Genomic DNA, 12,218 nt, shown 5'->3' on the forward strand with positions numbered 1-12,218 from the left:
CTTGGCAGGAAGAGGAACACTTGATTTCCTTTTGCTTTGGTGTTCATTATGTGGAAGGAAGCAAGCCCCGGGAGCAGGGAAAGAGGAAAGATAAAGCCCACCCTCTCTTCTGAGTGGCTGAAAACAGCCAGAGAAGAGTGCTCCCAAGGTGGTGGTTGCCCTCAGATGCAGAGAGCGCATGAGATGTGGCAAGACCACGAGCGACCGGACCCACTGACATCCCCTCAACTAGGGCCTTGTGCTCTATAAATAGGATGCATTACACACGACTATCCAACATGCCATATGGGACTGCCTATTTTTTAGACAAAACATTTTTTCAAAATCTCTTTTTAAGCTGACATTTTTCTCTTAAAACTTGCTATGTTGATTTTTGTGTCAAAATAACACTTAATGATAAAGCTTATTTTGGTTATTTTAATAAAGGGCTCGAGCTTTGCAAAATCTCAGCCAACATTTCGCCTGTTCCTGGCAAAAACACGTCTTTCAGACCAATAGTTGTTTGCAAGTGCTCTCATCCATGGAAGTGCCTACAGCCCATGAAAACATTCATTTGTCCATCTAGCTTCCCTTACTTAGCGAAGCTCACTTCCACCAAAGACATGAATCTGGTCATCCTTTTTCTTTGATAGACATGTTTTTCTGCTGTTTTCTCTGCTCCAACCATTCCAGTAAGCATAAATCCTTATTTAAACTTGTCTTGAAACCATTAGGCACTAATAACTTTTTAAAAGGCAAGACCAATTAAAATGTGGAATGAGACAATTGCAGTTCATGAACATTTCCTGAGACATGAATGAACCAAGTGAGAGAACTTTCTGCAGTCAGAATGTCTTCGGAGTTTATTACCAAGGACATTTACCTGCCCGAAGGCATATCTGTAAAAATATCAGGCTAATAATAAGGCTCTCTTTCAGATGTATATTGGTTCTTCAATATGATGCCCACCAGGCTGTGTTTGATTTATTCTAGACTAAACAGCTTTGTCTGAGTCTCCTCTGAACTTTTGTCTTTCTGTCTTACAGCCGGTGCATTACGAAGAGAAGAACTGGTGTGAGGAACAGTACTCCGGGGGCTGCTATACCACCTACTTCCCTCCTGGGGTCATGACTCAATATGGAAGGTAGAGTAAAAGTGTGCTAAGCTCTCACTGAAATTCCCTGAACCTGAATCCGACGTCTAAATGGGTTCATGGAGCTCTTCTCCCTTTTTATCTTGTAAACACGAAAGAAAGAAAGAGAGAGAGAAAGAGAGAGAGAGGAAGAAAGAAAAGAAAGAAAGAAAAAGAAAAGATATCCCTAATTTCCTTTGTATCTTGTGAATCTCCTGGGTGAAGTCATTATAATTCCACACCATGGTGTGCCTTGCACTCTGGATTCCTCTGAAGGAGCAATCCCAATCAATATAACCAACGAAAGTGGCCACATAAGAATAGGAATTTAGATAGAGTGTTCGCTTATATTGTCAGAAGAATTATCTTTATACTGAGGTTAGAGCTCACTAAAATTTCCTTAAAATGGAACTCTCAAGGTGCCTGGGTGGCTCAGTCGGTTAAGCGTCGGACTCTTGGTTTTGGCTCAGGTCATGATCTCATGGGTAGTGGGATTGAGCCGCAGTGCGGAGTCAGCTTGAGATTCTCCCTCCCCCTCTGCCCCTCCCCCGACTCGTGCACATGCGCACTCTCTCTCTTAAATAAATAAATAAATCTTTTAAAAAAATGGAACTGTAGAAGTGCCAACATGGCTACAGCATTAATAAAAGCAATCCTTAAGTCAGAATTTCTTAGAAGTTTATTACGAAGGACACTGACCTGCCCAAAGACATATCTCTGAAAACATCAGGATAATAAGGCTCTATTTCAGACATATATTGGTTCTTCAGTATGAATTCTAGACTGGGAGTGCAGGGACTTGGGTACAGTCCTGATTCTACCAATAACCAACTTTGTCATCCTGGACAGGTCACTTCTCTCTGGACCTTACTTTCCTTGGCAGGTGTATAAGAAAGCACAAGATGGCATACAAGGGATAATAATCAGTATGTTCATGACAACATGAGGGTTTTTTTTAAAAGACTGATTTTATTTATTTACTTAGAGAGTGTGAGTGGGGGGAGGGGCAAAGGGAGAGAGGGAGAATCTCAAGCCGACTCCATGCTGAGCTCAGAGCCTCACGCGGGGCTCGATCTCACGACCCTGAGATCATGACCTGAGCCAAAACCAAGAGTTAGACGCTTAACCAATGAGCCACCCTGGTGCCCCAGGAGTTTTTTTTTAACACTTTTTCTGAGATACAATTCACATACCATACAATTCACCAAAAGCGCAAGATTCAATGGCTTTTAGCATTAACAGCGTTGTCCGTCCAAGTAGGACTCACTGGTGTTTAGATAATTGTGTTTGATGACAACGACAAGGTATGGATTGATGATCTAGCAGTAATTATTATGACCATTGTAGTAATTACTAAGCCAAACAATAACTTAATGCCAAGAGCTCAATCTAAATAAGATAGGACATGTAGGGTAGTGAGGAAAAGCCTGTTGGGAGTATGCAATAAAAAGAAGATACGAGTGAATTTAAACAGATGATCAGTCTGTCCATGAAAATCAAAGAAGGATTAAAACCTGCTTGTGAGAAGATCCACAGTGACTTTGGTGAACACTTTCCTTATCTTCCCGAGGATGGCAAAATGTCACGTACAAGAACATTCTGGGGCCAAAGAGCACCACCTGATTAGCTACTGGGTCAGTAAGTTCATTTTGGGATATGCTGAGTATAGAATACGTCCGTAGTAATTGCTTCATTCAGGACTTATTGGCTAAGTGCCAACCATTTGCCAGGCACTGTGCTGGAAACATCCATAACGAGAAAATTCCTCCATGCTGTGAAGGAGCTGACAGTGTTGGGGCCTGGGGTGGGGATGGGGAGAAGAGAGAACAGCGAAAATTGACTCTAATGTGCTGTGGTAAGTACTCTAATAGACGGGCGTACAGATACCATGGGGACCCAGGGAGGGACAGGCTAGCCTTACCAAGAGAAATCGAAGAAAGCTTCATAATACACATACCACCTGAGGAGTGTAGAAGGCAGAGAAAGGTATTGGAGAATGCACCCTGGGCAGATGGAACGTTATGAGCAAACCCTTGGAATCCTTCAAGTTTGTGGGAGGTCTGGGGGAAAGTTCTGCATGGCTGGGCTCTGGGTCCTATTGGGGATTGAGAATGGAGATTCTCTGATGGAGAATCAGAAAGGTAAATAGGATCCTTTGCCTCATATAACAGATTCAGGAAGACAAAATTTACCCTTTCAACAAAGAAAGGCCAGTCAGAGCATGACTTTTGGTTTTGGGTTTTGCAGTGTGAATAGATTTCTGACCACGGAATGTCAAGTTTCATGCTCAGTCCCCTAAGGTGTTGCAGGAAAATGTCTATCGGGCCACGGGATGGTGGGGAACACAAAGGAGATTCACCCACACGGGCCTGACCCTGGCCACATGACAGTAACAACATAAACCCCATCGTATCGGGCTTGGGTGGTAACATGGCAGTGCCCTATTTTCATCCTTATTTCTTCCCAAGGACATGTATCAGGCTTCATGTCACCAGCTTCAATTTGGAGGGTAGAAACTAAGGCTCAGCATATCTTGGTGACACAGCTCCCGGACTCAGCAAGGATTACCTGCCACAGGGCTTCTCTTGACCCGTCAGGTTCATGACGTTTGAGGTACTGCAAAGAGTGTTACCTTCAGGGCCCTGGAAGTACACGGAAAATGCTCTGTTTCCAGATGAAGACAAAGGACGGTGTTGACAGCGCATTAGTAAAGAAATAAGCACATTTCTTTTTTTCTTTTTTTTTTTTTTTATAAAGATTTATTTATTTGACAGAGAGAGCGAGAGAAGGAACACAAGCAGGGGGAGTGGGAGAGGGAGAAGCAGGCTTCCCGCAGCGCAGGGAGCCCGATGTGGGGCTCGATCCCAGGACCCCAGGACCATGACCCAAGCTGAAGGCAGACGCTTAACGACTGAGCCACCCAGGCGCCCCAAGCACATTTCTTAAGGAATTTTACTTCTTGGTAGACAGAAAAATGAATTGTAGTGATGAAGCAATAAAACACGTAAAGAAATATTTTACTCCACCAACCCACGAGAAATATACATGGAAATATCCCTTTTTGTGAATATATACTGTCTGCTCACTCAGCTGCAAAAGAAGAGGCAGGGATTTTTCTTCTCCAGCTGTGGGGTGTTTTTTCCTGCAAGGGAAGATTTATTTGCACATGACAAGTAGAGGAAAAATATCTCTTTGTCTGTTTGAAATTAATTCTTAGTTTTTACATTTTTACATTCCAGTTGTTTGCAGGACTAGTTCTCTAAGCGTTTATTCTCTCATCTAGTATTTAATTCTAGGATTTGGCCAGGGCTTCCAGAGGTTTCCAGTTTGGTGTTAGTTCCCTTGATTTGAAAAAAACGAACATGCACAGGCATGCTCAGTGGGTTAAGCGCCAAATCTTCATTTTGCCTCAGGTCATGATCTCAGGGTCATGAGATCAAGCCCCACATAAGGCTCCATGCTTGGTGTGGAATCTGCTTGAGATTCTCTCTCTCCCTCTCTCTCTGCTCCTTCCCCCACTCGTGCACTCTAAATAAATAAGTAAATAAATAAATAAATAAAATCTTAAAAAAAAAAGTGAACATTTATAATGTTGATGATGATACACGAGGCAAAGCATAGAGGATAAAAACAGAGACCTTGACATTAAAGCAAGCCTGTTTCCTCCTGTGGAAAAAGCAACATTGTTTAATGAACTTGGAGATAGCGAATTTACCTTCTGTTGCAGGGAATCCTTCCTGAATACCTTTAGGCTCTCCAGGCCCTTCTGGCTACAGATCATTCCAGATTATTCCATGTATTATTGGCAGCATTTAATATTCTATAATCTCTTCTCTTCTACTTTCTACCCCTTTTTTTATTTTTTAATTTATTTTTTTAAAGATTTTATTTATTTATTTGACAGAGACACAGAGAGAGGGGGAACACAAGCAGGGGGAGAGGGAGAGGGAGAAGCAGGCTTCCCGTTGAGCAGGGAGCCCGATGTGGGGCTCGATCCCAGGACCCCAGGACCATGACCCAAGCTGAAGGCAGACGCTTAACGACTGAGCACCCAGGCGCCCCTCTACCCCCTTTTTATTCTTAATGGCTTCAGTGAGGGCCAGTGAAGGAAAACCCACCAATTCAAGCAAGCCCATTTGGTTTTCTGATAAAAGGCTTGGTGGTGTACAGTGTTGACCAAGATAGAGCTTGGGTGTTCACTCTGGACCTCCACATCCCTTACTTGATATAATGGAAACCTGAGATAGGATGAATAATGACAGGGTAACAGTGCGTCCTTTATGGTATTTTTGTCAGGGTAACAACAAACCACCCCTCTTAGAAGCCAAGTGCAGTACACTTCTGTCCCTTTGTATAGCATATGGCCACTCTTTGCTAACTAGTGATGATGATACACCAGGCAAAGCACAGAGGACAAAAACCAGAGACTGTGACATCTGGTAGACCTAGTTCAAATCCTAGCTCTGCTATTTTCTAGCAGTGTGCTCTTGGCAAGTCAGCGCACATTTCTTCAAGCCTATTTCCTCATGTGTAAGGTGGGATAATGATAATAGTAGGTATGTCGTGGAGCTCTTTAAAAAGATTGAATAATTCAAGAGGGAAGAAGTATAGGTGGCTAAGACTGGGTGCACGGGTTGCCTGGGTGACTCAGTCAGTTAAGCATCCAACTCTTGGTTTCGGCTCAGGCTCAGGTCATGATCTCATGGGTCGTGGGATCAAGCCTCATGTAGGGCTCCGCACTCAGCGGGGAGTCTGCTTGAGGATTCTCTCCCTCTGTTCCTCCCCTGACTTGTGTTCTCTCTCTCTCTCTTTCTCAAGTAAACAAACAAATCTAAAAAAAAAAAAAAAAAAAAGACCGTGGGTGCTGGAGCCAAATGGCCTGGGTTCAGGTCTCAGCTCTGCCACTTACTAGCCATGAGTTGGAGTGAATGACTGTCTTTGTTGCTGATTAGATTCCCCAGGAAGCAGAATCTGAAACACAGATTCGCGTACAGGATATGTACTCGAGACAGCCCTTGGTGTCAGTGCTTGTGGAAGTGAGAGGAAGGGAGCAAGAGAGGGACAACAGAGAAGTTGGACTGTGATGGACTTCCAGTGAAGGCCTCAGCTGAGCCCATAGGGAGCTCTGGAGCTAGAATGGCCCTTAACAGTTGTTCCAGGTTGGAGCGAGGCAGGGAGAAGTCCTTACCACCCCATGATGATCAGTCGTTGAATGCTCCTGCTTCTGGAAGAAGGCAGGACCTTGAGGGGACGCAGTTTTCTTCAGCAGAGGCAATCCCCAGAGGGGGCTGGCACCCGAAGGCATCTTCTGGTAGCACTTCTAGAAATCCTTCATTCTTGGAGGGGGGTCTCGGCAGTGCATCACAATGTCACAGTCCCTGTAGCTCCATATTCTCATCTTCAAAATGGGGATAATCATAGCACCGACCTCATAGGGTTGTGGTGAGGATTAAGACTTCGAAGAGTACTTGGCACCCAGTAAATATTAACTGTTATTTAATGTGGCAAAACTCTTAACACAGGTATAGGTAAGCACTCAGTGAGTGGTAGGGGTTTTTTTTTTGTTTGTTTTTTCTTCAAGATTTATTTGAGAGAGAGAGTGAACAGGGGGAGGGGCAGAGGGAGAGGGAGACAAGCAGACTCCCAGCTGAGCGCAGAACCCAATGTGGGGCTCGATCTCACAATCCTGAGATCATGACCTGAGCCAAAACCAAGAGTCAGACGCTCAATCAACAGTCACCCAGGCGCCTTAGTGAGTGGGTAGTTTTATGGCCGTAGTCAGGCTCACAGATTTGTTACCTGTCACTGATGGAGAAGTGTCCTCTAAGAGATGGGGAATCCAGAGCTCAGTGAGAGGAATTGATTTGCCAAGTTCATTGGTGGAATAACCAGGTAGGGAACTGGGGTAGGTGTCGCCTTGCTTGGAGCTGGTGAGCCATAAAAGGACTGGGCCCAAATAGTCCCGTCATTTCATGTAGGCGAAGCACATACCCCACTGACGTCAGCCCCTATACCTGCAAGCTCTTGGTGCAGGACCACAACTCAGCTTTTATTCTTTGTCTGTGACAAGGATCATGCAGTAGCTGGAGGCACCTGTGAACATTATTCCAGAATTGTCCATGTACTCGTGATGCTTAGTATCGGAGGAAACCGACCGGACTTGGTCTCTGTGGGAGGGCTCTTCTCTGCCTCTGTCAGACTGACCACTTTGACCTCTTTGCTTTTGTTTCCAGGGTTCTACGACAGCCCGTGGGCAGGATTTATTTTGCAGGCACTGAGACTGCCACGCACTGGAGTGGTTACATGGAGGGGGCCGTGGAGGCTGGGGAGAGAGCAGCCCGAGAGGTAGGGCCTCGGGTCATGGGCTGTGGGAGAGGAGGCAACGCATGGGTCCTACAAGCAGGTCAAAGGTGTCTGAGATCCTGGAGACCAATTCTCCAGTAACCTCCATCTGAAGACCCATGAGACACCATTTTAACAGTATCTTCAAGTGCAACAGACACCTTAACCCTAAAGTAATGATGAAAATATCGTGTCATCCAAAGTAAAAAGACCCCATGGGGCAAAAGATCCCTATGGGTGTACTTGAGAGATCACCCGGGTCTAATATTATAGAACCAAAAATGTTTTTATTATGACTCAGAATTCATTATATATTTCCTGACAATCCCTGTGATCTCATTCCTATTGAGGCATGTTCACAGCTACTCAAATCTGTGGTGAGCCTAATGGTTGGAGCTTCTTATGTCATGGCTGAAAGACCTTTTTAGAGCCTTTTAAAGATTGAATGGACTACGTTGGCTTTTACCCTGGTGTTTTTGATGGATATCCCAAGAGACAATCAGTTAGTCCTTTATTTAAAGAGCAGATTAGCAGCAGAAAGATGGTGTCACCTTTGTAATTCACCAAAACACTCTTTTCAGATCCTGCATGCCATGGGGAAGATCCCAGAGGATGAAATCTGGCAGTCAGAACCAGAGTCTGTGGTAGGTTATATTTTATTTCATGAATCCTTTTCTCTAAAAACAATTACTTGCAGAAAGAACCACTTATAATGTTCATATACCTTTCCCTAAGTGATTCAACTCATGCATGTTTGAAAAGATACAATGAGGGGGTGCCTGGGTGGCTCAGTTGGTTGAGCCTCCGACTCTTGATTTCCGCTCAGCTCAAGATCTCAGGGTTGTGAGATCGAGCCCTGAGCTGAGCTCATGCTGGGCATGGAGCCTTCTTAAGAATCTCCCTCTCCCTCCCCCTCCCCCTCTCCCTTTAAAAAGATACCATGTGTTATGGCAGAGGTGAAAGATTTAAAAGAAATTGATAAATTTGTAGCCTGCCACATCCATTGCAGATTATTAGGAAAAATACAATTTTTGTCAGAGAGTTCTAGAACATATTAAGAACTCAATAGATGCTTTCTGAATAAATCTCTAACCTGGTGATTCCCAACAGTGGGTAAGAAATGAAAAGAAGTATGGCAGCCTCCCCTGTCTAGGGACCAAGGGGTGGAATGAAATGGAACAGATATAGATTAGAAAAGTATTTTCAATATATGCACTGTTATTTTTGTAATAAAACCCCAGGAAGTTTTCCTGACTGGAAGGAAGGACACACAGAGGATAGAGTGAAATGCATTGCAGAGGACAAGGGTCAAAAAGGTCAAAGTTACTCCTTGATCAATGTGAAGTCCAAAAGAATAGCCCTGCCAGTCCAAGTCATTTGCCTTAGTGCTTCTGTCAGAGATGGGACTGGGGTCTGAGTGGACCACAGATTCATTCAACTCAACAAATATCTACTGTGTACCGACTCCACATCAGCCACCATGCTAAGGGTACTTAAGCAGTGCTTTCACGGAGCAACGACACGTGGGGAGAACAGATGATAATCAGAAAGCGCTAGTGTCATGAAGAAGACTTGCCGAGGGTGTAAAAAGAAGAGGCCATCTTAGCCTGGGGGCACAGGAAAGGCTCTCCCAGGAGCCTGTAAACTAAGACTTGAAGGATGAGTCAGAATTAGCAAAGTAAAGGGCCTAGTGGGGAACAGAGATGAGTGTCATGAGCAGCAGGTACATTATATTTAATGGCCTAGAGGTGGGCAGGAGTGGGTCATGTTCAAAGAACTGGAGGAAACAAAGAATTTCTGGAGCACAGTGTGTAAGCCCTGTACTGACACCGAATGTTCTCTGAACCCAGGATGTCCCTGCGCAGCCCATTACCACGACCTTCTTGGAGAGACATTTGCCCTCCGTGCCAGGCCTGATGAGGCTGATTGGATTGACCGCCATCTTTTCAGCAACTGCTCTTGGCTTCCTGGCCCACAAAAGGGGCCTACTTGTGCGGGTCTAAACAGTGGGCGTCTGTAGCTACACCTTCTTCTCACTCTGTCTGGTGTGTGGGTTTGAGGAAGGGGTTGCAATGAGGTTCCAAGAAGACATAGAGGCCATAGAATGAGGTGGGGAGCATGAAGATAAGTCAGACTTCTGACCATAGGACACATGGAATGTCCTTTTCCAGTTGACCCCTGCATATTGTCCCTTACCTGGCTTCACGCTCTGTCTCACCTATTTCCAAGTTTACTGCGCCCAGAAACTTTATAGTAGTTAAACAGGCTTCTTAAGATCCTCGCTGTCCCATGCCACACCTTGCCCATGCACAAAAAACTAGTTTTTTCCCCCACCTCTGTGGCTTTGTGTGGGTCCTTTCTCTTATGTGTAACATCCTCTTTGTCCAAGTTCTCCGCACTTGCCCTTAGAATCCTGTACTGTTATAGCTGGGCCTTAGAAAACATCTAGTCTTCACCTTCTCTTGTAGTATAGATCAAGCCAAGGCCAGGAGAGGTGGAACTTAATCGCCCAAGGTCCACAGTAAGCCACTGATATTTGGGGGACTAGAATACAGGTCCATTGCTTCTCCCATCCCCCAGGGTGTATGCCCCAATCACCCTCTTCCACTCCCTGCCATGCTCACCAGTGGTGTCCCTTTGTGTGGGTTTATGCTGCACTAAGTTGTTAGGCGCTCCTCAGTGCTACTCAGTATATATCCTTAAGTCTTACTGTCTTGTGCAGTGTGTTTTCAGCAGATTTTAATTTCTTGGAGGATAGGAATCTTGTCTTCCTTTTGTATCCTCCATTATGTCTGGATACAAAGGTCAGTACGCATTTGGGCAATTAAAAATAAAGTTGAATGACCAGATGTCTGTTGTCTTTTCTTTTTGGGTAATGACTTTCAAGGTTTTGACAGATCAGATCAAGACCCAGTATTAGGCATATAATTGTGGCTTTAAAGCCTTTGGTCAAAATTTCCTTGAAGACCCAGATGATGCATGCATTTTGATTGCATGATCCATCATGGGCGATGCATGTCCAAGCACTTGGTAAATGATTTATAATGATATGATAAGGATGCTAAAAGACAGAGGTCCTTCCTTGCACCCCCCTCAAAAGACCTGTCATAATAATTGACATATTAATAAGATGCTTTAATTATTAAGATAATTATAATATTTCAGTTGCCTTTTCATATTTTTATCAGTGCAAAGCTTTTTACTAGGTACACTCATTAATTTAAAACTACAGTTTCATAGTCCATTAAATCCCAATTAAACTATTTTTTAAACGATATCATCATTTCAAAGTATTCGTACCTCTCACCTCCCAAGGTCAGTTTTTGTCAGAATGTATTTTAAATCCATAAATGACCATTCTCCTACTCTCCTTTAGAAAATGAAGTGTATTATTCTTAGCATAAATGCAGTTTGAGAAATCTCCATGATTATTAATAGTGTAGAGTTTCTGATTTTACAGTGACATTTACATTCATGAATTTATAGGAATTTAGAGACTAAATGAGGTTAAAAAACCCACTAAGACTTTGCATGTAACCATTGTGGTTTTTCAATCTGCCTAAAAATGTAATGTACTTGGCATAGAGATGTCTTCTTGAGCACGTTTCCTTTCAAAAAAGATCCCCCCCCCCCCACCAAATTTGCCACATTAAGAACCTCCAACACATCCATTAAGAAAGAGTCAAATAGGGAAATGCACATCAAAACCACAGCGAGATATCACCTCACGTCTGTTAGAATGACTTACCATCAAAAAGACAAGAGGATGCCTGGGCAGTCAGTTGGTTAAGCATCCAGCTCTTGCATCTGACGCGGCTTGTGACCTCAGGATCATGGAATCCAGCCCCACAACTGCGCTGAGGGTGGAGCCTGCTTGAGATTCTCTCTCTCCCTCTCCTCTGCCTCCCCGCCCCCGTCGCTATGCACTCACGCACATGTGCGCTCTCAAAACAAACAAAAAAGAGATAGCAAGTACTGGTGAGGCTATGGAGGAAAGGGAAATTTTGTGCACCTTTGGTGGATATAAATTGGTACAGCCACTATGGAGAACAGTATGGAGGTTCCTCAAAAAATTAAAAATAGAACTGCCATATGATCCAACAATTGCACTACTGGGAAAACATCCAAATGAAATGAAAACACCATGTTGAAGAGATATCTGCACCCCCATGTTCACGGCAGCATTATTGACAATAGCCAAGACATGGAAACAACCCAAGTGCCCATTGACGGCTGAATGGATAAAGACATTGTGGCATTTGTATATACAATGGAATATTATTCAGCAATATAAAAGGAGGCAATCTTGACCTTTGTGACATGGCTGGACCTTGAGAGCATTACGCTAAGAGAAATAAATCAGAGAAAGACAAATACCGTATGATCTCACTTATATGTGGAATCTAAAAACAAAACAACAAAACCCAAACTCATAGAAAAAGAGATCATACTTGCGGTTACCAGAGGCAGGGGTTAGGGGGAGGGGAATTGGAGGGAGGGAGTCCAAAGATAAATAAGTCCTAGGGATGGGATGTACAATACCATGACTATAGCTAACACTCCTGTATGATATACAAGACAGTTGTTAAAAGAATAAATCCCAAGAGTTCTCATCACCTGGGAAATTATATATATATATATATATATAATTATTAAATAAATTATATGAGATGATGGTTGTCGGTGAAACTTACAGTAGTAATCCTTTCACAATATATAGTCATATCATTGTGATGTCCACTTTAAACTTACACTGTGTTGCATG

The 12,218-nt window shown here is 43.6% G+C and overlaps 1 protein-coding gene across 3 annotated transcripts in view; it reads left to right on the forward strand.

The window, feature by feature from the left end:
- The window catches only part of MAOB (monoamine oxidase B), a 91,202-nt gene extending 80,900 nt beyond the window's left edge, over positions 1–10,302 (forward strand). For all 3 annotated transcript variants that reach the window (XM_081808972.1, XM_081808971.1, XM_081808973.1), the window contains 4 exons: positions 1,026–1,123; positions 7,345–7,456; positions 8,035–8,097; positions 9,304–10,302. In XM_081808972.1, coding sequence (XP_081665098.1) covers positions 1,026–1,123; positions 7,345–7,456; positions 8,035–8,097; positions 9,304–9,456 — 426 coding nt within the window. In that variant the 3' untranslated portion in view covers positions 9,457–10,302. The remainder of the gene's footprint in view (positions 1–1,025; positions 1,124–7,344; positions 7,457–8,034; positions 8,098–9,303) is intronic.
- Positions 10,303–12,218: the final 1,916 nt, after the last annotated feature.

This window comes from Leptonychotes weddellii, chromosome X (genome assembly GCF_054177405.1).
Source record: "Leptonychotes weddellii isolate Sample4059 chromosome X, ASM5417740v2, whole genome shotgun sequence".
In the NCBI taxonomy this organism is placed as follows: Eukaryota; Metazoa; Chordata; class Mammalia; order Carnivora; family Phocidae; genus Leptonychotes; species Leptonychotes weddellii.